This window comes from Electrophorus electricus, chromosome 10 (assembly GCF_013358815.1).
Source record: "Electrophorus electricus isolate fEleEle1 chromosome 10, fEleEle1.pri, whole genome shotgun sequence".
NCBI classification, from domain to species: domain Eukaryota; kingdom Metazoa; phylum Chordata; class Actinopteri; order Gymnotiformes; family Gymnotidae; genus Electrophorus; species Electrophorus electricus.
Genome location: NC_049544.1, coordinates 2690001 through 2715442, shown reverse-complemented (window position 1 = coordinate 2715442; position 25442 = coordinate 2690001). Strand labels below are relative to the sequence as shown.

Genomic DNA, 25442 nt, shown 5'->3' with positions numbered 1-25442 from the left:
TACTCCAACACTCCACTCTCCCCCTCACCACTCCTACACTTGCCCAGTGCTGCAGTACTACACACTGGCCCTTAACTGTGGCCTCTCCAACACCTCTCTCTCTCTCTCTTTCAGGATCACTTATGTCCAGTCCACTCCAGGAGGCCCCTCCCCTATCCCTCTAGTATCCACAACAACAGGCCCTGCCTCGCAAACAGCTCCTCCCACACCTGGATCTGCGTACGTGCCCGGCGTATCTCCCCTGGCAACCTTCGCGGCAATCGCACATCCAGGGCAGGCTCTGGTGCAGCCTCTCATAGCAGGTCAGTGGACGCCGCCTGCCCCAGTCGTGCGCTCTCTCGCCCCACCGTGACCTCTTGGCACTGAGCGCCAGGTCGTGACGGGGTGAGAGAACGCTGAGTCGGGCACTTGGTGCCCTCGGGTTGTTTTTTCTGTGCCACCGACTGCATGTGTTGTGTTCCCTGCTCCAGCGGGTCAGCCTCCTCTGCTCGCCCCTGCCCAGCCGCCCAACCCGCACCCGGCTATCACGGCCATCTACCCCCCTGCCTCAGTCACCCTGGCCACCGGGGTGGTGTCCGCGGCGACGGTGCCACCGGGCGTGGTGTACACGGTCTCCACCGCCTCCCCCCACCTTCCCCCCAAGCACACTTTGACAACATCGCTGACCTCGGTGACCTCAGTGACTTCCGACAGGCAGGGCCATGCCCCTGCGCACATTGAGCGCCAGTCGCTTCCAGAAAGGACGGCCGAGGGCCACGCGTACGCGCAGCCGACGGACAAGCTCCTCCTGCCTCAGGCTGCCGGTAAAGGCAACAGTAGCTCGGCAGCGCCCCCATCAGGCTCGTCCTTGCCTCTGCAGCCTGGCAGTGCTGCCCAGCCCTCACATACAGGTATTAACCAGAAAAGAGATTAACAAGTCATTGAAGGCATTTACGCAGCGTTTTGCTGGGAAAATTGTTTCTCTGAAAAGCGAGTCTGTGTTGGTACCTACCGGCTGCCTCGAGGGAGCAGTAATCGTAAACCATAATTTCAAATGAATTCTGAGAAGTTTATGAATAATGGAGCAGGTCTTATAAAACTTTTAAGATGGTGCTGCTTCACCCTCTGTTTTTTCGCCTGCTCCGGTTTTCACGGCCAGAGGGCCTCGGTGTGCCTTCGAAAGTGTCAGCAAGGTTGAACCTGTATCTGTTCCCTTGCCCGCCTGCTTTGTTCCAGTGGGCGTCGGGACAGGCCTCCCCAAGCCCCTGGCGGTCCCAGGCAGGCCCCCTCAGAAGGTGAAGGCCATGGTGGCCAACATCCCCGTGGGCTGCTACGACGGTGGAGGTCGCGGGAAGGAGAGAGAAAAGGAGAGAGACAAGGAGAGGGAGAGGGAGTTCGGCGGCTCCTTCTCCTTTGAGGTGGACAAACTGGGCGAGGCGGCCTCCCCTGGGCCCGGCCCTCCTGACGACAGCCCCACGGAGGCCGATGCCCATGGCACTGGTGAGCCTGGCGCCGCAAGTGGGCGGGGCAAGGAGCTCAACACTAAAGAGGTACGTGCCAGTGGTTGTACTAGCAGTAATTATTCATTATGTATTATTTCTGTCTTAAAAACAGGTGTGAGTCTAAGTAGGACAAAGTCATATCAGATTAAAATTCACCATACATGGTCCTTTCAAGTTCAGGAAAGTCAGTAAACATTAGTAACCATCTGCAGATGTATTGCCTGCCAATTCTAATTACATCGTGCTGTGGACTGAACTATATGGCAGTTTTACTGATGAATATTGTAGTTGAATATCACACCTCCTCTTGATGTGATAGACTGACCTGTATTATTCGGACCAAATTTACTTATGCTTAGTAGCTCATGTGAATGCCGTAATTAATCAAAACATACACATAACACCTGTCAGGAACATCTGAGTCTCGCATAGCCAAGTATGACGAGATCAGTTAAGCAGTGATATTTTGTGGCCTTGTCAAGTATCATGGATGTCATTTGGTACCATTTGGCGTCAGTCAAATATGGGTGACGGTGCAAGTGCAGCTCGCGCTTTCTGTGGGAGATGTCTGGGATCGACTCTCCCTCTCCATTTTGATGGACACTGTTGAGGCTGAGCAGGTGTAGCAGATAAATTGTGTGTGTGCACATCTTTGTTGCATGCAGCCCTGCCTTTCTGTGACCTGTGGGGCAGGGCACCCAGTTCTACTGAATTTATGGCACCCTGCAGAGTTCAGTGCCACCGCACCTCTTTAAGGCAGAACCAGTTTGGATAGGGCTGAACTGGTTTGGTTAGAGCAGACCCGTTTGGTTATGGCAGACCAGTTTGGTTAGGGCAGAACCAGTTTGTTTGGCCAACTGAACCAGTTTGGTGTTTGAAGTTGTTCCCTCTGAGGCTTCACTTCACGCAGGAAAGTGGCCAGCTACTGTCTTATTTTAATCATCACTCCCCCCACGGTTCTTCCCACGCAAGTGTCAAGTGCATGCAACAAAGATACCAAAATGTGACTCACAGGTTCTTATTCCAGCGAAATGCCAGCGCCTGCACGAGCTGCTGTCCTTTCCCTGTCAGCGCTTAAGTGCTGGATGGCTGAGGAGAATCTGAGAGAATTCTCTGAGAGAATTAGCACAGTTAGTTACATAGTCCCACCTGGTCTCGTTGATTTCTCTGTGCCCTTCTACCAGGCTGAATGGAAAGACTCCGCCTCGTCTTCTCCATTACCCCCATCAGCTCCAGATCTTGCTCCGCCCCTTCTGCAGTTGGACAAAGACACGCCCCCACCCAAAAAGGTCAAGGCCCGTCCCCCACCTCTCAAGCGCCCGTTTGACTCGGTCGACAAGTAAGTTCCCTCCTTCACAGAACATCGACGTCGCGCTATCATCCACTCTTCTGGCCGTGCATATTCGACCCGCCGGCGCAGTCATTCCGTGGTGTGAGTTCCGATTGGCTTGTGAGCGCAGGGTCCTGTCGGAGGTGTACTTCGAGGAGCGCTTCGCGGAGCTGCCGGAGTTCCGTCCGGAGGAGGTTCTTCCCTCACCCACCCTGCAGAGCCTGGCCACGTCTCCGCGGGCCATCCTGGGCAGCTACCGCAGGAAGAGGAAGAACTCGACTGGTGAGAGAGGCAAGCGCAAGCACAGCAGCACCCATTGTGCTCACACCTGATCGCTAAGTTATGTGCAACGCTGAACCCTTGGGCTCTTGCATGGCAAATTCATGCATGCGGTTGCGAATGGGTGTAGCGTTTGAAGGTCTTGGGTGGTTGAGGTTCGGTCAGCTGTAGGGTCGAGTGTGAAATGGCGCGTGGTCCCAACGCTTGTATCGCCTGCAGATCTGGACTCGTCCACGGAGGACCCCGTCTCTCCGAAAAGGAAGAGCCGCCGCAGGTCCAGCTGCAGCTCGGAGCCCAACACGCCCAAAAGTGCCGCCAAGTGCGAGGGCGACATCTTCACTTTCGACAGGCCAGGTACCACCAGGCCGGATTTGGAGACAAGCACCTGTGGGTTTCAGCTTTCGTTATGAGTCATTGTTTGTCGATATCTCTCACACTGTCTCTCACACTGTCTCTCTGTCCCCTCCACTGTGCCAGGTACAGATGGTGAGGACATTCTTGGGGAGCTGGAGTTTGATAAGGTGCCGTATTCCTCTCTCAGAAGAACTCTTGATCAGAGGAGAGCGCTTGTCATGCAGCTATTCCAGGACCACGGCTTCTTCCCCTCAGGTAACACACATACATACTGGGCTCCCTGGAAGTCCTCAGATGCTTTTCACATCTCGGTACTTCCCGTGTCAATTTTGTGCCGTGTGTCTTCTGCAGCCCAGGCCACAGCTGCGTTCCAGGCACGGTACGCTGACATCTTCCCCACCAAGGTGTGTCTGCAGCTGAAGATCCGCGAGGTCCGCCAGAAGATCATGCAGACGGCCGCTCCTTCCGAAAGCGCCGGGACCTCGGACTCCTCCCCTTTACCTGGACCTTCGGGGCCCGTGGCCAGTGAGGGAGGAGGCGGGTCTGAGTCTGTGGAGAAGGAGGCGGAGCGAGAGGAGGAGCAGACCAGCTCCGAGGAGACCAGGAACGCAGGCGATTCGCTGGACTCCACCAGATGAGTTTGATGGACAAGCTGAATGGAACAACCAGTGACCTGATCGCTCCCCCAACATCTCTATCAGACACTGCTGCTCTTCTCAGAGAGAGAGATTGAATGTGGAATGGATGTTAAGAGGGGGACCCAAGAAGAGGGTTTTTTTAAAAACTGAATTCCACAGTATTTTGTGTTGTTTAAAAAACAAACAAAAAGACATTTTAATTGCAAAAGGACCGAAAATAGGTCACATTTACACACATGCGTGCACCCCCCCCCCAATGTTCATTGTCTTAAATATCCACACTTGAACTTAAAGCATTATTTTAATGATGAGGCTTCCTTTGGACTCAGAATTGAGGACTGTGGAATTGTCCTGTTAGACCGTAAAAGCAGCTCTGCTGCCGTATGAAGGCAGGACTTACGAGGGCATTCGATTCCGTTGTGGGATTGATTTTTTTTTATTTTATTTTAGGGGGTATTATGTGACATATGGAAATATAAGGTGGGCACAGGTAGGTTCTCATAGGCCAGGTTTACTGCCAGTCATTGTGAGGCCGGCCTCCATTGGCTAGGCTTTAGAGACGATGAAGACTTAATGGACTCTTATATATTTTGATATTTGCTTCCCCTTCTCCCTTTCTGTGGTGTTTTTGTTTTTGAAGACTTTTAATGGAAAGCATGTTATTTTGGCACTGAAAAGCCTCAACGCGACTAGCTTAGCACAGCCATTCACAAGCCCTTTCTTATGATTGGCTGTAGGACATGCCAGTCATGGCTGGAATCATTCCTAAGCTGCAGATTGGCCAGCCATGAAGGAAGATGTTATTAGAAAGGGAGTCAGTGGACACATTATGGCCACTGATTGGTCAAGGGTTTCCTTCTTCCCCTATATATGGAGAAACATATTTAATTTTTTCTTCTTTCCTTGGCATTTTTACTCGAGTTAATGTGAGATTGTGAAGCAAAAAGTAGAGTATGTTGGAATATATTCTTAAGAATTTATTATGACATTTAATAACTTTCCAAAAAAAGAGAAACAAAACTTGATTTTTAAATCAACTCGTAAACCTACAGGTCATTATGTTATTGAATTTCACATTACTGTTCTTATATTGTTCTTGTGACTCTAAATGGGTGTAACCTACATACTGTACTTTTTTGACTTGCTTTTTGAGGACCGAGACGCTAGATCCTCCACTCTCGCTCTTCCTTCAGTAGGCACTTCCACTGTGGCTGTTACCTTCCTTCTTCTACCCTTACCTATAGAACCACAGAGAAGTGTCACTTTTTTTTTTAAGAAAGTAGAAATATTACCCGCTCACGCCTTGTCCAGCAACTCCCGAGGCTTCAGTTGTAGTTTTAACTTCTTCATTAACATTCCTCCCTGATCCTTCATTCCGCTCTTCCTCCTTCTGAAGCTTTATTGGTCTTTCTACACGTCAATCACTTTAGGTTGAGCGGGAAGAGAGAGCAGGAGGAGGCGGGGCAGGCGGGGTGACTTACCCTGCGAAACTTGTCGGTGTTTGTACATAGTTCCTGTGGAGTCTCACGGCTCCATATCGTATTAAGGAGTAAAAAAAAAAAAAGCATTATTAAAAGTTAAACAATGCCATTAAAGGAACTGAAATTGTAAAACAAAGGAAAAATAAATGAGTATGGATATTAACTTTTTTTTTCTTTTGCTAATTATGTGAAAGGATTTATACAAATAAGCTCTACATTTGTATTATTTCTCTCAGTATCAGAATAAATAGATGTTCACATAAACAGCGACACCCTTCTTTGTGCATAAACCAGTCAGACTGGTGTATGATAAAATAATCTTGTCTTTCCCCTCCCAAGGAGTGAGACACCGAACAGTGAGTGGGAAGATGGAGCTTTATTATATACACACACCTACACCCACACACACTTTTGCAATCTTGTGTTAACATGCCTGAGAAATGTCAGTAAAAACACTCATGGAAGCAAACAGTTCATTTTTATTTACATCTTTGACATGAGACATCGCATTGTAATTTTTGTACATTTTTTTTTTTTAAACTATATAAAAAAAAGGAACGTTTATTTTTTCAACACTGCTACAAACCAGAAGCAAGTTTGTATTACAAGGTCACATCACTAGTGCCCCTTGGCCAGCTTTATGATGAATGAACGCGGCACTCCGGCCGAGCTGGGCGTTTACGTCTGTTCACCCAGTCTCGCTCGCCCTGGGTGGCGTGCTTCAGGCCCGCAGAATAAGAGCTGTCAGAAGGGGCTGTTCTGAGGAGTGAATCGTCCCGAAATAGAGCATAGAAAGTGGAACGTATCTCTCTCTCTGGGTTCACCGTGCGATCATGTCCCGCCTTCTGCTGCTGCAGTGGAGTTTGCATCCGTAACGCAGTAATTCCCAACTGCTCTCCTGCCAGGCTTGGCCGTCTTCCGTCCCGGAGCATCAGGGTCGCCGTGGCGAGCTGCGTCCAGTTGCGGACCCAGAGGGACGAGCCATAGAACGGGCGCCCAAGTTTGAGTCCGGAGATCTACTGCCCTGCAGAATTTGGTTCCAGTTCTAATCTAGCAGACGGGTCGTGCGCTGAATGACCGGGTCGGGTGCCTTAGAACAGGGATGAGAGATCGACCAGGGCAGTCCTCCCGCCACGTCCCTCATCTCACTGCGGTCTGCAGACCACCCTGGTCCCAGCTCAGTGCTACTTGCTGTCATGTGCCCATTACACCCCCCCCCACCAGTCTCCCTTTTGTCGAACTAATCCATGGCTTCGTCTTCCAGCCTCCCACGTCCCACAGGTCAGCCCCGGGACATGGACGGCTGCTTGTGTTCTTTCTCTCGCTTACATCAGCTGGAGGCTGTCTATCGTAATGGCCTCCATGTTGACACCACTCTCCAGCGCCGTGTGGTACAGTTCTATGGCCTCGGCCAGGTCTCCGCTCGTCTCGATGATGGCTATCGTCTCCCCAAACTCGTTGCACATGATGGTGGGAGTGCCCTGAGTCTGAAGGGTGAAGACAAGACAGGAGAGGTTGGAGAACAAGAGGTTAAAAAGGGCGTTGCCACTTTGTCTAACAGACACGTACCTGCTCCAGACTGGAGGTCTGGATTTGGATGAGTTGCGGTTGTCCCAGCTGGGCGCCCTGCTGACAAAGAGCCGGTACCGCAGATGTGAGGTTGACCTCGGCTGCATTTACCACGGCGACCGTCGCCATGCTGGCATCCACAGCGGCCTCCACGGGAACGTCCCTGCTCGGTTCGCTGTGCTCCGTTGGCGGCTGAGCGCGCATGTGGGTCTTGCGGTGGTTTCTCAGGTTGGACACAGTCTTGAAGGCTTTGCCGCACTCAGCGCAGGCGTGCGGCCTCTCGCCTGTGTGCGTGCGCCGGTGCTCGGCCAGGTGCATGCTTTGCACAAAGCCCTTGCTGCAGAACTCGCAGCGGAACGGGCGCTCACCCGAGTGTGTGCGCAGGTGCTCGCGCAAGTGCGTGTTCTGCCGGAAGCGCTTGCCGCACACGGAGCAGGGATACGGCCGCTCGCCTGTGTGTACCCGCTGGTGCAGCGTGACGCTGGACGCCGACACAAACAGCTTTCCGCACACGGGGCAGGGGTGAGACTTTCCGGGGGCGGAGCCAGAGGCGGAGCCGCGAGGCCGCCCAGGTCCAAGCCCGTGGCTCAGCTGGTGCAAGCGCAGGTTGGCGGCGGAGTTCAGGCGCTTTCCACAGATGGTGCAGTCCAAGTTCGGCTTTGGGGGAGGGGCCGCCTGCTGCCCGCCGCCTTCAGTGGCCGCCTGCTGACCTTTGACCCCCGAGTCTTGCTCGCCATCGGCGTAAGACTGCATCAAAGCAGCGTGCTCCTCCAGGCAGTGCATGTCCCTTTGGCGCTTGCGAAGGAAGCCTTCTGGGCAGTGCGGGCACGGGTAAGGCGCCGGTGCCCCTGGATGGTGGAGGAACCGGTGCGCTACGAGCTTAGCCGGCCGGACGAACGTGGCCGAGCAGTCTGTGCAGGCAGAGGGCGTGGGGTCGCCGTGGAGCAGGCGGTGCTGCCGCAGGTTGGAGGACTGACTGAAAGCCCGGTGGCACACGTCACAGCGGTACGGCCTCACGCCCGTGTGCGTGAGGCCGTGACGCGTGAGGTTGGCGAGTGATGAGAAGGTCTTGCCGCACACGCTGCACTGAAACGGCCGCTCGCCCGTGTGCGTGCGCAGGTGGTTCCGGAGGTGGATCTGCTTCTTGAACGGCTTCCCGCAGACGGTGCACTTGAAGCGGCGCTCGGCCGAGTGAGCAGAGCGCCGGTGGCTCAGCAGGCGGATCTGCGAGGAGAACACTTTACTGCAGGTGGAGCACGGGAACGCCTGACCGCCTTCACATGCGGGACCACACGGCTTCCTGCCTCCCTTCTCCGAGGACTCGGAGCTGCCAGAGTTCGGAGGGTTAAGCCCGTCCGGGATCGCTGGCGAGTCCCGAGCCCCTTCCGCGGCGGGTTCCTCGGAATCCACCCCGTTTTCGACGGCTCTGGCAGCCTGAGAGGCGGAGGCTGAGGTCTCCAGCACAGGCTCGCCGGAAGCTTGTTCAGCACTCTCAGGAAGCAGGACAGCTGCACGTTTCTGTTTCCTCCACACGGCCTCTCGTTCCCTTGCCCTCTGCATGATGGATAGAGACAAGCGCTGGGTCAGTGGAACCTACACAAGAAAACACACACACACACACAGAATGCCTCAATTTACGTGCGAAACTAACTTTTTATTTTTATACAAACCCTAAATAGCTACTAATCCTTGTTGTAGTTCCCGTTTACCCCACTGTACTGAGCATTTACCGTGGCAGCAGGGTTGACCGGCTCACGGTTTGTATGCGTGCGGCGGTGGTACAGGAACTTGGTCATGTTGGTGAAGGTTTTGGCACAGAAAGGGCACCTGTGAAGAGGCTCCGACGTATGGGACTTCCTGTCACGGGAGACGGAAGGGAGATGGTTATCGCCAGGTACTGCTGAGGTTCTTCACAGCGAGCGGTTACCCACCCCAGGTTCCTACCTGTGTATGATGAGGGTCATTTCGGTAGTGAAGCTGTGTCCGCAGTCCACGCACAGGAAGCGCGCCTCCCCCGAGTGCGTGCGCATGTGGGTGTGCAGCGAGCCCACCTTCTTGAACACCTTGTCGCACTCCGGACACTCGTGCGTCCCCTGCTCGTGCACCCTCAGGTGCGCCGCCAACCGGTTGGCGGTGGTGAACGTTCTCTTGCAGTCCTCGCACTGCAAGGCGGCGGCCGAGTTGGCGGCGGAGCGAGCGCCGTACGGGCGCCTGCCGCCTGCACCTTTCCCCTGCCCAGCCTTCCCCCCCTCCTCCCGGGCGTCGTCCCGCCTTCCGTCGTCTTCCCGTCCACCGGCGGCGGCGTCTTCGTACCCCAGCATGACGCCGGCGCCCCCACTCTCCTTCTCCTGCGCCAGGAAGTGCTCCCCCTGGTGGTGAAGGAAGTCCTCGGGCGTGCTGAACAGCAGGTTGCACTCCGAGCACTCGTACGGGTGAATGATCAGGACCTCCTCCTCCGCATGCTTTGCCAGGTCCACTTGCTCCACAGGGGGGAGGAGGCTGAGTGCGGTCATGCCGTTCTCCAACCTGATTGGCTCGGAGGGCAGAAGAGGAGGGAGGAGTTTAGCCTTGCGGAGGGTCGTCGAGGCGGAGCCATCGGCAATGGCCTGGGCAGAGCAGAACTGGAGGCGGAGCATTGCAGAGGTGGAGCCGGGTATGGATGAGCTGGCTGAGAGAACGGCAGCTCTGGGCGGAGCTGCAGGCTTGGGCGGAGCTTGCTGCTCTCGGAGAGCCTGGTGAATGAAGAAAGCAAAAAAAATAAAAGGACCACCACCCCCCCGAGGCACATCAGCCACCCATCAACAAGCATGCAGACAAACCTTCGGGTACGCACCTGGGCTAATGTCAGGATCTGCCCTGCCCTCTGTTCGTCCAGGACCAGATTCTGAACGTTGACCACGGGAGCGACGGTGCCATCCGGTTGCAGCACGTAATCCTGACATGATGACACAAAAACAACAGAACGTTTTATACTGCGAATAAGGATGCCCGCTGGTGCTACGTGACGTACACAACGTGCCATAACTGTCACACATCTGCTGCATCAGTCAAGCATTCTTAGCTCGCAGCCCCCCAGCGCGAGCGGCTACAATCCCGCCACGTCCATAATGCCTCAAACGTTCCCAGCGATTGTGCTTTGCCACTCACCGTGTCGGCCATGCTGCTGTGGGTGCTGATGCGCTCGTGCGTTTGCCGGTGCGCCAGCCACTGTTCGGGCGTGTCGAACAGGGCCAGGCACTCCAGGCACTGGTAGTGGATCGGCACAGCAGCCACGTTTCCGCCCGGTTCCGCCACCTCACACAGTTCTGCCGAGGAACCAGAATCAGGATCGCTGCTTGGGCCAATGCACGACAGCGCACTGACAATACTGACAGCTACGTTTAATAACCAAAGCCCAGAGTACAAACTGAACACCACAACTTACAGTATGGACATAAGCAACACTGGGGATCAGCATACGAGATGCAGGGTTAAGGAAGGCATTTTCTGGTACACACACACCCTCCTGTTAAGTTGCGGTTGTGTGTACATGGCAGGTCGGTACCGCAGGCTGGGAGTTTTCAGCAGTGAAAACCCCCGGTTTGTCCAGCTCAACTGTGGCGTTTTCAGGAGAGGCTGCTCGTTCAGCGGTAGGGCTGTCGCCGTGTAGGAGCGAGCGGCTACCTCGCCGTCAACTTTTTTGAAGATACCGATTACAACACATTTCCGTTCATTATTGTCTACTTTTGTGCGTCTACGCTACTATCTACGTTAGTTTTTGTTTCATGGTCCACATCTCATCTTCAGGGATGGAGACTGCATGGAAATCTCTTTGACCGAGTAATCCACCACATGAACCCATCGCCAACGCCTCTCCCGCCGCTGCATGCGTGTTCGCTATTTTATCAGACATGACGCCAATTTAACACAGACCGATTCTGCTCCGCTGACCTTAACTGTTTTTGGCTTCAAGTTCACCGAGTGCACACGGCTGTGCCAAATAATGTTTCTTTTTATCCAGTGTGTGTGCACATTTTCCTCTCATGGTAACCCTTGTTTGTTTTAACAATGTGATAAGTTTGCTTACGTTGTCAGTGTTAATGATAAAAGTTCTTAAGTATCTGAAACACATAACTCATTTTTCCATAAGCTGCCAATGCCTCGACCCCCTGCCTTAAACAGTGACCTACACACCTCAAAAAAACACTATACGTAAAGCTGGATGTTTACAGGCATGTTCCTCTCAAGTCCATGCAAACCAAATCCAACACCATGATCTTCTCAGACCACGTAATCATATCTGTAAGCACTGGGAACGTAACTGCTCCCAGTGCGCACTGGTTTGGGCTTTGAGTGCCTTGAAATAAACGATGTCGAGCGTAGAGGCTCTGCAGATATCCCGCTGACCCGATTCTCTGCTCTAGACTGGCGAAGCTTGGCAAAGGGACCGAAAACCGAGGCTGACGACTCTCAGCACGCTTGGGAACATGCTGAACGTAGCCGATGGACTGTGCTACGGAACCTTAAGGGCACAGTTCTAGAAAACGCCAACCGAATGCTACCACCACATGTCTAACTCACTTCAATAAAAATTTAGGACCAATTCTCTCCAAAAGCCAACCCACATATTCAATTATTCAATTCACACAGTAGGGACAACAATGAACAATAAGGAACCTCCACGAGCCAAAATATGAAAAGCCAGCATTTGAGTATTTCCACTCACTCTATCCCACACCTCTCACACACACACACACACACACACACACACACACACACACACCGTGTTCTACATCCAGCCCCGTCTCCCGCATGTGCAGCTCTTGATGAAGCAGCAGTTCCTCTGAATTCCTGAGGAGGGAGCCGCACTCCAGACACTGGTACTGGCTCTCCCCGGACTCTTCGTGGCTGGAAAGGGCCTCCACGTCCTCCCCCTCTGCGCCGGTGTGTATCTGCTGGTGTATCAGCACCTCCTCCAGCGTGCCGAAGAGCTGCTGACACTCGCTGCACATGTACTGGTGTTCCACATACTCCTCCTGCTGGTCACTCATGGTCACTGCAGTCCGGGGAAATTTGGATGCGTGTTTGTGACAACGTCCTTTTGTCTACACTTCTGATGACGGACAGACGTGCTGTAATTACTTAAACATGGGATTGTAATCCTGGGACAGTATTTAGTAAGTGAAACTTCTAGTTTATGTGCGTCATTTTTGGAGTTCGAGCAAGATCATGTCTGAGATTTTTCATAATCACTGGGCAACCTGAAACAAGCAAATGCACATTACCAGTATTATACAGACGGTCAAAATGTGTGTGCAACACAGCTAAAAATAATAATAATAATAATAATAATAATAATAATAATAATAATAATAATTAGAAAACACTATCTACATGGTTTTTATTTTTTAATGTCTGGTTCTTTTTTCTTTAGGCATTTTAAAACACCTGTTCTGATCCACATTCATTACTGAATGATCCTGTCAGTCAGTCAGTCTGCAACACTTATCGATTGCAATGGCACTGTTTGGAGGAGTCACAAACAGCCGTTAAGGGTCACATGGATGTATTGTTTTCCCCGTAGCGTCTTAGCACATTTCTTAAGTTATATAGCTAGCTTAGCTGTGTAGGTGCGCACGTCTCCCACACCAAAAACAAACGTTTTGCACGGCTGCGACAAAAAAAAAAAAAAATAAAATAAAAAAATCCGTTTGTGTCCGTGACGGCGTGAACCTGACGACTATTCACGCATATGCGCGAAAAATGACGGCGAGAAAGTGGGCACGGTTTGGCCACAAACTCGGCTTATCCTAATACCTGCTCTGCAACATGCATGCGTCTGCCTCGTGGCGAGCGATTGGCGGCGCTCTCCGCATTCGCCAGCCCTTGCGGAGCGCACCGCGGTGTCCTGACTCGCCTAAGCCGGAGTGCGGCGGTCGTCAGGCGGCGCTCTTCACTTTTCTCCCCAGGTCTACCCTGTACGAGCGAGGGCCTTCTTTCCCCTCCGACGTCCAAATCTTACCTCGTCAGACAATCCCCTCATGCGGCGGTCTCAAGCCTCTGCGGGAGCGTCGGAACTTCCGCGACGAATTTTCTCTCGACGCAAGAACAGAAGAAATATGTACATAGTTGACGAAGTGTCGTGAAAATTAGCCCGATATTTAAACGCCGAGGCTGACGGATTGTATCGTTTCTCTGGCTGCCGCGTCTTCGCAGTGTGCATAATGTACCGCCCCCTCGAACCACGTAAGGCTCGTCAAAGGTTGTGATTGGACCCATATGTTGTCAGTCAAAAACTTGTTTTTTTACGGTTAAATGAAGCACTAGCTTTTGGGAATCTGTCGTTTTATTGAGGCACAATCAACTATGATTAAATGTTATATAGAAAGCTGAAGAGGTGTTATACGCGTCTATTTTATCACGATAGCAAGACAAGCAGAGCCCAGTGTTGGAAATCATTTCCTTTCAAGAAGCTTAAACTTTCGTGAAGACCTTAGTACAATCGAAATTGCGTAAAACAGCTAAAACCGAATCGCTTTACACTATTTATACCACATGTTGGACAGACTGTGGATAGGGTCCTAATGTAACGCCTATATGTGGATATTTGGTTAAACTGTTTACCGCACCAAGGACAAGGATGTTTTGATGAACAGTGTCAGACACAGAAGAAACTGTAATATACTTTGTACGTTGTACTAGAATAAAATATGTAAAATTGTTGCCTATGCAAGAAACAATTTTGTCGGAGTTATTTACAGAAAAAATACAGTGTTTTAATCGTTCGTCTTCTCGTATGTGTTTAATATCTTAAATTGTGTAGTCTGGTCAGGCCAGATCTGAACTCCATTACCCATAATGCATTCGGCACGTTGCCATACGTCAGGTCCAACTGCACAACCAGACTGGGGAAGAAAGAGAAGACGTAGCTGCAACCCCACCGATATACCATTCAGGCGGTCTTTATTTTTATAACGGTTATCGCATTTTAAATCAACATATCCATTAAGCGCCTGGCCCTAGTTTGTCGGCACACTTTCCCCCCTGCCCCTGCATACTCTCAGCAAAGAAAATGAGCGGCAGCGGGCGGCCCAGGACCAGCTCGTTTGCCGAGCCACCGGGAGCTCCGGGAGCCGCTGCAGCTACCGCCGGATCGGCGGCTGCGGGTGGGAGCACTTCAGGAAAGTCTGGGGCTGCACAGGCCTCCGGCGGCAGTTCGTCTGGCTTTGGAAACTTGAAGCTCGGCAGTAAGTACATAACTGCACCAGTCCCGGTAAGCGTGATTCCAGCGCATCCACAAAACGAGGAGACCTGTATGTATCATTTACTTTATGAACGTGAATCGGTTGGTTGATTAACTTGGCGTTAACCTACTTTACGTTGCTAGCTAGCGTGCTAGGCTAATGATGGGCAGGTTACATGGCTAGCTAGCGTTAGCTTTCCTAGCCTTGTTTTTGTTAACCAGCATAGGGGATCAAGGGCTCTGATCATGTGCCTCGACCAACTCATAGCATAGCCAGTAGTGTAAGATGCAGAACAGGTGAAATAGACCATTCCTGCCCCCAATCCCGAAGATGACGGTCAGGTTTGTTCTTGTTGGCATCGCTGACTTCCAGCTATCTCACTGGAACAAAGCTCAGATGTGCTAGCTGAGTTAGCTAGCTTAGCTTGTCTGCAGACATCACCCTGGAGCGACATCCTCCTCGTTTATCTCGGCACTTCGAAGTTATTCGTCTAATATCCTGCCTTTAACACAATTTCGTGCACGTTTGCAGGTTATGCTCGCAGACGATATTGTGTGGAGGAGCGTCCTGTCTTGACAGGGTCTCTCGCATCGCTGTTTCATTAGCTTGCAAGTCGAGACAAGTAGCGTTGGCTATGGCGGAAATGGTAGAAATCTGTGTAAAGTTTACGCGAAGCTTTTTAACGTTTAGGTTTTTTGATGGTCTCAGCTTTAATGTGAAGTGGTAAATTATTCTTTTGCGGTGGCAGAAATTAAGTGACAGCTATTCCTGTATTGCTGTAAATGACTAAAGTGTGATCTGTTCTCCGCAACGTCTGTGCGCACATATAACACCCCCCATGGACGAAGCTGGTGTCAGTTTGGTCATGACTAGAAACTGAGACTAGGTAACATCTATAGTTACAATGGGCAGTGTTCAGGTGTTCATTATTTCCTGTTCAGTGTGTGTGCAAGCAAGACAGTCAGCGACAATATTTGGATCAGGTTCAGCTGAATTGAATGTAGAGTGATTGTGATCATGTAAGATTCACACATTAAGCTCTGAGACCGAGTCGCCTCCTTTGTGGAGGGCGTCAAAAGCAGAAATAAAACTTCAGTCCCAGATGGTAGAGATGTACCCGGTCTTCTGCACTTTAGTTACAGTATTCAGCTTTTCACATTTTCAGGTTCATCTATCACGTAACGACTGTGACTGCCATTTCTGTGATTAATCAGTGTCTTCTTGATGCCAGTGCATGTATCTCTAAATGCAAAAGCAGGACTGTAGCACCCAAACTTGATTTAAAAATACTGTTTGATCTGTGATTCGGGTCCTGGAGGTCCTGTGCCATCATCTTTCATTTAAAACCTTTTATTTTTCTGTGAACGTTACAGATGGATTCAGTGGATCTGTTTTCTGTGAAAATCACATTTTGTGTGTGGCATCCAAATTTTGGGCACACGCGTACCATTTCTGTTGTAGGTGTAAATAAGTGAGAAGATTGCCTTCTCATTCGTCTGAGCTCCCACATTTACGCGTTCCCAGAGGTTCCACCCAGCAGAAGGCCAAGATTCAATTCCCATCCGAGCCATGTGGCGGGATGTCCCCGAGGATGTAACTGGCCGTGTTCGTGCAGGGAGGGAGGGATGCCAAGGGTTCTTTCTTCCCTGTTGTTATGCAACGCACTGGCGTCCAAGGCAACATCAGGACAGAATGGAGCGATTAGTGCAGTCCTCTGGCCTGCTGAGGTGCATGACAGTACTGCGGTCACTCAGTGCACTGCACAGCTTCCTAATCCCCCAAAACAACGTAGCTGGACCTTCACCTTGTCATGTCTAGGGGAATTACTGGAATCCTTTAAATACTTGTTCACTTTTCTATGCCTATTTGTCGGGGGAGGGAGGTTGTCATGGCGTTCAGTGCTCAGAACCACCTGGGAAATTGGTGTTTGCTGAACTCTGGATGAATCACGATGTTCTCTCCAGTCTGTGGGTGAGAGGAAGGCTCACCGCCTCCAGGACATTCCTGCCTGTAGGCATTCATTGTATTCGTAAGGCACGTCAAATGTAGAAGTGCTGATCTGAGATCAGATTGCTCCCTGTTTACACTGCTCACGGGGTGCAGAGAAGCTGACCCAGAAACCAGCCCGCTGATTTCAGGCGCCTTGTGACTAGGCCTGGTCTGTCCCCGCCTCTGTTCAAATACACCAAAAGGCGTGTTCTCGCAGATTCAGCAATAAGTCGTGTTCCTTGCTCAGAGCTGCTGGGAAGCAGAAGATATCTACACACAGGTGTTGGGTTACCAGTGCTCACTGGAATGCATTAAGGACTTGCTCAAGGCGGCTGCCAGAGAGAGGCACATGGTGCTTTGAGACTTCGGCTGCGTCGTCATGGCAGCCGGGCTGCTGCTGCACTTTGACTTCCACGTCCTGCGGCTGAACTGTTTGAGCACAAGTCAACTTTAGTCAGGCGTCGAAGTTGCAAAGGTTTGAGTTTAACAGCAGTGTAACCATTCCATAGCAATCCTAATGTACCCATTTTACTGCAGTGAAAGTGTTCGCTTCCTGTTTAACAGCTTTTAAAAAGATCCTGTACTTCAGTTTTTCTTACAGGAGCATTTTATTGTGAAAGTCCAGTTTAGTGTAACTCTAATTAGAGCACCCCTGAAACCACAGTGCTACGAGGGGTCACAGGCAATTTTTATAATACCTGTCCATATTTGCTATATCTGCCTATCTATATCTGCAAGTTCTATTTTTGTTGTATGTCACACAAGTAAAAGGCAGCTGAAACAGTGTAATCTTTGTAGGTATAGCAACTAACTGCTTTGTCATAAACAATCCCCAGCCTCCCGAAGTCTCTGAGACATGCTCTTGACCTGTTTTATAGTGGTGTAGTTTCTGTCCACAAAGGCTCTTGTCTTGCTACGACAGCTCCCCAAACCATCCCCGGAGTCAGCGTCTCAGAGCATGCTCGCCAAAAAAGTGTCCTGTCCTCTCTGGTCTCGAACCTTTTTTTGTGTGTGTGTGTGTGTGTGTCTCTCTCTCTCTCTCTCTCTGTATGCCTCAGGGGACAGCGGGAAGGTGACCACAGTGGTCGCTACGCCCGGCCAGGGCCCTGACCGCCCACAGGAAGTGTCCTACACGGACATCAAGGTGATCGGCAACGGGTCCTTTGGCGTGGTGTACCAGGCCCGGCTCATCGACAGCCAGGAGATGGTGGCCATCAAGAAGGTGCTACAGGACAAGAGGTTCAAGGTACCTTCATGGTTGAAAAAGTCCAGGTGGCGGGTTTCCGTTCAGATCCTGGACGGGTCCCCAGCACTTTAGTGTCATGGTGTCGAGGCTTTCGGTTCTGACTGTAGCTTTAAGCAGGCCTGATCATGTACTCGTCTGCTTCAGAGCAGTGGAAATGATTATAGGTGTGATGACGCAGTGTCAGTAATGATCTTCTCAGCTCTGTTCAGTGGGTAATTCTATACAATTTAAATAGCATTTTCAAACTCATGTGAGGTGAAACTAATGATTCACATTAAAAAAGACCACTGAAAGGTGCTGCTGATGACAGTGTAGTTTAGCGCCAGTGTCAGCGACTCTGGTATTGGTGCAGTTCCACTTTTAAATGAACTGTGGTGGCGATAACCAAAGAGTTTGAAGAATGCTCTTTCAGTAAAAAAAAAATGTAATTCTCTCTTCTTTTAATTTGGTTGTGACCTATACTGGGATAGAACGGATATTAGGTTGTATTTTTCCACATCGTCATACCAGAGTTCCAAGTTGCACAACCAGACCTCACAATTAAACGGTTTTATTATAACCTCCTTTTAGTAAGGAAAAAGGTTAAATGCATTTTCTTAAAACGGTGTCCGTGACTTATTACTAGCTGTGAGTTTCATTTGTAGTTGTGTGGTTTTAAATTTGCTGCTCATCACGTGTTCCTTCTAACACCCGCCTCGTGTATGTCAGTATGGGAGCGCTGGTGTTCACCCAGCCCATCTTCAGTGCGTGTGCTGTCAGTCCCAGTGTGACACGGTCTCCTCCTCTTCCTCTTTGATGTTCCTGCAGAACCGAGAACTCCAGATCATGCGTAAGCTGGACCACTGCAACATCGTTAGGCTACGTTACTTCTTCTACTCCAGCGGAGAGAAGGTATGACGGACCTGCCATTGTCACGCTCAGTCACCCCACCCCCCCGTGAAGTCGGCTACAGAAATTGCTGTGAATTAAGTTTGATTGTGAAAGCCGATTGAGTGTCAGTGGGCAGTAGATCGCTATTCATTGTCACGTTGTGATGCGGGGTATGTCGGACAACTCTTAAGGTTTTCGTGCGCAGGCAGAAGTTGACTGCGACCATCATGTCTCTAGGACACTCACGCTGGTTGGTCCTGATGCTCGTCTGGCACTCTCGATGGGCTGTTTGGACTGCATTTGTAGGCCAGAACAGAAACGTGTGTGAGAACGGAGCACATCTGCTCCGTTATTACTGCAGCCTTGTGCTGTGACGCGTTAAAAGAGCCAGAGCTGTGACCACTGTCAACAAGCCAGGCTTGATGGAACTGGGATTTGATTTACTCATTTATTTGATGTTATGTCCTTCAACATTTGACCTTTCTCTCTCTCTCTGTCTCTCTGTCTGTCTAACTTCAGAAAGATGAAGTGTATCTGAATCTGGTTCTGGATTATGTACCAGAGACTGTGTACAGGGTGGCACGCCACTTCAACAAGGCCAAGACCACCATTCCTATCATTTACGTCAAAGTGAGTGCGCCACTGTTTCTGAGGGACTCCACTCCTCTGGGCTGAATGCGTCCGCTTGGTAGAGCCAGAACGCTCATGGGAATATCTCTCTCTCGCTCTCTCTCTCTCTCTCGCTCTCTCTCAGGTGTATATGTATCAGTTATTCCGCAGTCTGGCCTATATTCATTCCCAAGGTGTCTGCCACAGAGACATCAAACCACAAAACCTCCTGGTGGACCCAGACACAGCCGTTCTTAAGCTGTGTGATTTCGGCAGGTGTGTGTTTGTATTTGCTTTCAAAGGTAGAAACGCTACCTACAGGCTGCAGCGTGCTTCAGTGTTTGTGAGGACTCGAATGCTTGTGGAGTTGTTGTGTTTGTTTTGTTTTTTATTCTTTGAGTGGGGTTTTTTTGGCTCGGTTCCCACGTGTGTCACTCGTGTTTTCATCTTTCTGTCGTCTCCTCGCAGCGCGAAGCAGTTAGTTCGCGGTGAGCCAAATGTTTCCTACATCTGTTCACGGTATTACCGTGCCCCAGAGCTCATCTTTGGAGCCACAGACTACACCTCCAACATCGATATCTGGTCAGCCGGCTGCGTATTGGCTGAGCTGTTGCTGGGGCAACCCATTTTCCCCGGCGACAGCGGGGTCGACCAGCTAGTTGAAATCATAAAGGTGAGACCTGCATGTGTGCATCCCGTGCACAGGGACAAACAGAATGTGAGCTCATGCGTCGGCTGACTTGGTTTTTGGATGCCTTTCTGTCCTCTGTGTGTGTGAGAGCGCTCCTCTCGCCCTGACCCAGTTGTTCCCTTTCTTGCAGGTTTTGGGGACGCCTACGAGAGAACAGATCCGAGAAATGAATCCCAACTACACAGAGTTCAAGTTCCCACAGATCAAAGCGCATCCCTGGACTAAGGTGCCAACCTCACACAACAGCCATGCTTAACCCCTCTCAGTCAGTGGAGGAAGCCTCACGTCAGCCGTGTTGTCCTCAACAGGGCCATACAGCAGTAGGAACTGGTTGTGAAGGGTTTTTGTGGGTGGGGGACAACGAAAAAAAAGATCCGGGTGCTTTCCCAGCCTCTGCTGGGTAACGTTGATGGCGATGACCTTGGCCGCCCTAGTCTGAGTGCAACCCTGCAGGTGGCACAGTGCCGAACACAGTCTGCACACAGGAGATGCACGGGCATCCAAGTGCCCAGCTTCTCCCAGAGCAGCAGGGGCTAAATTGTGAATGGCTCTAAGCTCCATCCCTCCCTCACTAGACGGTAGACGCCACCAGCGTGAAATCCAATGGCTGTTGACCTTGTGCACGTTAGTCATCATCCTTTTGTGTGTGTGTGTGTGTGTGTGTGTGTGTGTGTGTGTGTGTGTGTGCGCGTTGGTAAGCAGGTGTTCAAGCCTCGGACGCCCCCGGAGGCCATCTCGCTCTGCTCTCGCCTGCTGGAATACACACCCGTGACACGCCTCTCACCGCTCCAGGCCTGCGCCCACACCTTCTTCGATGAGCTGCGCCAGCCGACCGCCCGCCTGCCCAGCGGCCGTGAACTGCCCCAGCTGTTCAACTTCAGCCCCGTGGGTCAGTAGGGGGGGTTGTGCTGAGGTTGTCGTGGGTGTGAAGGCATGGAGGTTTAACGGATCTTCTTCCTGCCCACAGAGCTGTCTATCCAGCCACAGCTGAACTCTGTCCTCGTTCCTCCGCACGCACGCTCGCAGAGCACGTCTGCCTCGCACGGTACAGAAGGCGCTCTCGCCTGTGTGTGCGCGTCTGTTCGTCCGTCTGTCTGCCATACATGCTGCATGTATTGATTGCTTATGACCGCAAGTATTAGTTGTGTGTGTGTGTGCACACGCGTCTAACGAATGCTCTCTGTGCCCACAGATGGCAGCGTGTCCGACAGCTCGGCCCAGTCCGGCTCGGCGCCGGGGGCCCTAAGCAACAGCACCTGAGCGTTTTCCTCCTGGGTTACTGTACCATCTCCAACCTCCTCCTCCTCCTTCTGCTCCTCCTGCTGTCTCTCCTTCTTGCCTTCTTGGAGCTCCAGCACCAGTCTCCGGTCTTTTCTTCCCTCACACACTTGTCCACAAACCAGCCCAGACCCTGGACATATGTCTCGTGCTGCCACCTGTCAAGTCTGTCCGTTTCAGCAGGACCCTGTTTTTATCTGTTTTTAGTTTAGTTTAGTTTTTTTTTTGTTGTTCTTTTGTTTGTGTGGTTTAAAGGCAAAGAATGGTTCTCTGAGGCATTGCTGACCCCTAGTGGCAGGAGGACTGAAGCACAGTTATCACCCTCGTGTTTCTAGAGGTCCATCCATTTTATTACATTTTAGACAAGATTACAACTACTGCATCCTGCACAAAATGCAGGTGTGTTGTTTTATTTTACTTTGCTCTTAAAATGTAATACATTTTAAAGGTTTTTTTTCCTTTTCTTTCTTAAATGAGACCATCTTTTCGAAGGGAGTGAGGCATGAAACTGCTTTTATGAAGCAGTGAGAGGTTTTTGTCTGTGTTCCCGGAATCGGCCGCTGTTTTTGCACTTTTGTCAGGAATGCGCAGAAAGAGTGTGTCGGGGTGCTGTTATGCTTTTTTTTTCGAAACAAACAAGCTAATCAAACCCTCCCCCACCCCCCACTTCCTCTCTATATCTGCCAATACTAAGAGAGCGTGCCCCTTAAAACTGGGATCACTCCAATCCCCAGCAGAAGAGCACATGTCTGGGATCAGCTGTTGTCTTCACACCACAGTGAACTGCCCCGATACGGACGGTGAGAGCTGATCAGGCCCTCAGGTGTTGAAGCCGATACCTGGTGTTCTCACTGCTTACTTCAGTTAGAGTTCACTCGAGAAAGGTCCTTCTCCTACACACACACACACACACCTCTCTGGGCATTCTTTTCTCTACTTGTCATGGCGAGCGTCTGGTCTTCATAAGTATGGAAATGTGCCCTCTGCCCATGCAACCCACATCTCCGATCCATGGGAGTCGGTCCCACCAAGATGGGGGCGTGCGTGCGTGCGTGGGTGTGTGTGTTTCAGTAGACTTAGAGAAAATGTAATGTTTAAATGGCTGCTGATCTGTGACGAATCTGATCTAAATCATTGTAAGTATCATAGAGTTCCAAAAGTGCACACACACACACACACACACACGCATGTCCATGCACAGATGTCCTTCCTCACCGGACTAAATTGCAAACCCATTGCAGGTGAAAGTTGCTCATGTATCTGGAGCCTTTTGTCCTTCCCACTTTCCGTCTTTCCCCTTCTCAGCCCTAGTATGTAAATACCATGTACCTTTTACTTTTTGTTACTTTTTTGTTATTATTGTTATTCTATTGTTCTTGTAACTTGATTTTTTTTTTTCTTCTAGTGGAGTAGCGCTGCTTCAAGTAGTGGCCAGCCTCTCTCTCTCTCTCTCTGCTGTACATAACATTTCAACACCCCCCCCCCCCCCCGCCTAGAGGGGACAAAACTGAACAAAACTCTCTCTCTCTCCCTATCCCCTCCTGTTTACACCTCCCCTCTTGTCATAAATGTTATTTTGATTATTTTATTTATTATATTGACTTTTTTTTATCAGATGGCAGAAGAGACTTGTGTGTGTGATCTGTCATTAGAATAATATTCGTATCACAAACTCGATAATATAATGGAATGTGTTGGACAGTGTTGATCTGTTCTCCAGAACATTCTAGTAGTGTCACTTAAAACATCCTCTGGAGTGCGGGCACACACGTGCGTGCGCGCGCACACACACACACACACACACACACACACACACACGGGAACTATTTAGCCCATCCAGGATTAAGCAGATGGGTTATGGGGGAGAGAGGGAGAGAGAAACTGTGTTTTTGTTTGTTGGTATAAATAATTAAACTCATTAATAAAGTGAGATGAAAGGTGTCTGCTTCTGATGAGCATTTCTGTAGAGGATTAAGTGCATCTTGCTGACAGTCAGTTGCTCAGTCTTTCTAAGGACTTTGATATAAGTGATACTCTACGATTTTAGTTGTGCATATAACCTCTTAGTATAAGGTGTTTGGCTATTACTTAAACCGAGTCCCATATTCAGAATATTGTTTAAATACAACAGAAGCAAAGGATTTCCCTACTGCAGGTTGGATGCTGTGAGAAGATATGGGTAAGTGTACAGTGTCAAAGGACCCCTTTATCTGATAAGCCAAGTGGGTCAGGCCTGCAAAATAGAGCAGCAAACCCTCTTGGTTGTATCGGAAGCCTAAAACCTAAATCAATAGTTTGGCTGTGTGGGGATGCGTCTGGAGTCTTTGGCTTCAGTCCTTTGGCTAATTCACTGCGCAGTTTAGTGGTTTCCTTAAATGTACCAGTGCACCCTATTTATCAGGTAATTATCAAGCTTTTCTAGAGGCACATGAGGAATAGAGTTTGCAGATGTCCCACGGTTCACAGGGATCTTTAATTAGTTACACTGTCAGTGGGGGGGGGGGGGGGGGGAAAGCTTAGTGGCAGAGGCTAAAAAATTATCTCTGTGAGCAGGTTTATTACTTAGAAAAGTAGATTTGTGGGGTTTGGGAATTTGCATTAATGTGTTCTGCTTTGGCAGATTTTTATGCAGTACAGCGTGAGCCAGGAGATTTTAAGTAATGCTGCCTGTCAGTGTTCTTATATAATGTGGCCACAGGTAATATGTTTATAAATATATTTCATATACATTTAAAACTATGGATTCACGCAAGGTGGGATCTTTTCCATAAAGCGGGAAGGTGCTTGGTGCTGCCCTCCATCAGAGCTGGGTGGCGGAGTAAGCGCTAGCTGTGCGCTAGGCAAAGGTGAAATACACGGTCCCTCAAATTATCGCGCACTCATTTAATTGGACTCATAAATGCTGGATGAATTTCAGCTTGTGTTTTTAATGATTCCCCCCCCCCCCCCCCCCCCCGGTACTCAGCGCGTTGAGAATTATATAAGCTTGTTGTGATAACATTGCTCAGAGGGGAGAAATCTGTTTTTCTCCTGAAAAAAAGATAATTATTGGCACCAGTGAATTTAGCAAAAATAACTGCCGTTTCCCCTGAAATGGGATGAGACAGGGAACTGTGTAGCTGAAGACGGGGTAGTTTCATAGAGAGTTGACCTAATGTACTAAGGTTACTGTCAGTAACCCATGTTTGATTAAGTAATAAATATGTAAGATGTTAAGTACATTTGTAACAAAACAAGTGAGGCACAGATACCCTTGCTTTTGACACCAGGAGGGAACTATGTTTTCCCGCTGGGGTGTTAAATGGATCAAGATTCAGTATAAAACCTAATTAAAGGGAGAAATTTCTTTGGATGCTACTGGTCCCCCAGTCTGCTAAGAAGTATGTATAACTGCATAATAAACCCTAATGATTAAATAAGTGACTCATCGGTAATATGCAAGCAGATACCGACGTCAAAAAACAACTTCTGATTTTCATAATACAGTTAGGCCTATTCCAGATAGAATATTAGACCATGCAAGCAACATTTGCGTTATGAAAATTGGAAGGAAGCTTATCAAATTTAAAATTAAACACCAAAACCTTAATGTCTTCCATTTTTAAAAATATGCGATAAGGAATAAAATTCCATAAGGAGTTTGAGTTTATAAGAAATAATTTCAGTCAATTTATCTTGAATGGGTCATTGAGTAGAAGGAAATGTAGAAAACCTAACCCCCCGGGTTCATACGTATTCATTACAACTGACTTATTTTTCCAGATAAAGTCAAGAAGAGATTTGTCTTACAGTCTTACTAATCCGGTTATAGACATTTTAGGTTATAGACGCATATTTGTCTTGATATCGGCCTTAGGCCTTAGTTAACAAATGTCTACCCTTTAAAAATAAATTCCTCAAAAGCCAGACGTTTAGTGTTCGTATTCCCGTTGGCAGGATCGATGATTAAAGCACTTCTCCATGCTTGGTCCTTCCAGACAACACCACCCAGGTAAGGTCCATGTCACCTGTGCGTCGTCTGCCCTGCCACTTAATGAGCGACCACGACGCACAGCGTAAGTTAACTTCAGCAGCTAAACGGAATTCTATTGGTGGAAAGGAAGGGTACTCTAGACCAATCACGTCGATTTTTGTTGAAACGTTAGAAATAACATTTCTGGTACTAACAAGCGAGGCTGCATTCGGTGAGTTTTGAGCTTTCACAAATAAGTTTCGTGCAGTGATACACATGTATGTTAGTTTTCTGACGATAACTCGGCGTTTCGGAGTTTCAGCTGGGGGAGACGTTCGCCGTTTGCGGTTATGAGGAGCCGTTGCTACCACCGAAGAAGCGCGCGCCGCCCTTCTTCGGCGGTTCCTCGGCGCTCGCGTCGCTGTCGTCAGATGTTTTAGAGCGACTCGGCG

General features: G+C 49.8%; 4 protein-coding genes across 14 annotated transcripts in view; 3 read left to right on the top strand and 1 right to left on the bottom strand.

The window, feature by feature from the left end:
- The window catches only part of cicb (capicua transcriptional repressor b), a 43520-nt gene extending 37794 nt beyond the window's left edge, over positions 1 to 5726 (top strand). For 3 of the 6 annotated variants that reach the window (XM_027019479.2, XM_027019483.2, XM_027019478.2), the window contains 8 exons: positions 115 to 302; positions 471 to 890; positions 1216 to 1529; positions 2666 to 2820; positions 2942 to 3102; positions 3310 to 3477; positions 3568 to 3699; positions 3796 to 5726. In XM_027019479.2, the coding sequence (XP_026875280.2) occupies positions 115 to 302; positions 471 to 890; positions 1216 to 1529; positions 2666 to 2820; positions 2942 to 3102; positions 3310 to 3477; positions 3568 to 3699; positions 3796 to 4082 (1825 nt within the window). In that variant the 3' untranslated portion in view covers positions 4083 to 5726. The remainder of the gene's footprint in view (positions 1 to 114; positions 303 to 470; positions 891 to 1215; positions 1530 to 2665; positions 2821 to 2941; positions 3103 to 3309; positions 3478 to 3567; positions 3700 to 3795) is intronic. The other 3 variants (XM_027019482.2, XM_027019480.2, XM_027019481.2) reach the window with 3 other exon arrangements.
- Positions 5727 to 5924: 198 nt separating this feature from the next.
- Positions 5925 to 13764, bottom strand: znf526 (zinc finger protein 526). Of its 3 annotated transcripts, none has more exons than XM_027019444.2 (8): positions 13134 to 13764; positions 11895 to 12372; positions 10280 to 10437; positions 9966 to 10067; positions 9077 to 9864; positions 8863 to 8989; positions 7133 to 8686; positions 5925 to 7050 (listed from the first exon to the last, which is right to left on the bottom strand). In XM_027019444.2, the coding sequence occupies exons 2-8, from the start codon at positions 12160 to 12162 to the stop codon at positions 6889 to 6891; spliced, it is 3159 nt and encodes a 1052-aa protein (XP_026875245.2). In that variant the 5' UTR covers positions 12163 to 12372; positions 13134 to 13764; the 3' UTR covers positions 5925 to 6888. The 3 variants fall into 3 exon arrangements, with proteins under 3 accessions (XP_026875245.2, XP_026875244.2, XP_026875243.2); XM_027019443.2 differs by having other exon boundaries at positions 7133 to 8725; positions 11895 to 12167; positions 13134 to 13760; XM_027019442.2 differs by having other exon boundaries at positions 7133 to 8725; positions 13134 to 13757.
- Positions 13765 to 14003: 239 nt separating this feature from the next.
- Positions 14004 to 22979, top strand: gsk3ab (glycogen synthase kinase 3 alpha b). Its single transcript, XM_027019445.2, has 10 exons — positions 14004 to 14358; positions 17403 to 17590; positions 18398 to 18481; positions 18980 to 19090; positions 19215 to 19345; positions 19538 to 19742; positions 19891 to 19986; positions 20463 to 20649; positions 20728 to 20805; positions 20953 to 22979. The coding sequence occupies exons 1-10, from the start codon at positions 14184 to 14186 to the stop codon at positions 21018 to 21020; spliced, it is 1323 nt and encodes a 440-aa protein (XP_026875246.2). The 5' UTR covers positions 14004 to 14183; the 3' UTR covers positions 21021 to 22979.
- Positions 22980 to 25178: 2199 nt separating this feature from the next.
- Positions 25179 to 25442, top strand: part of znf574 (zinc finger protein 574) — a 13638-nt gene continuing 13374 nt past the window's right edge. For 3 of the 4 annotated variants that reach the window (XM_027019474.2, XM_027019471.2, XM_027019472.2), the window contains exon 1: positions 25334 to 25442. This exon is cut by the window's right edge. The gene's annotated coding sequence lies outside the window, so the exon portion shown is untranslated. Of the gene's footprint in view, positions 25223 to 25333 lie in introns of those variants that run through there. The other variant, XM_027019473.2, reaches the window with a different exon arrangement.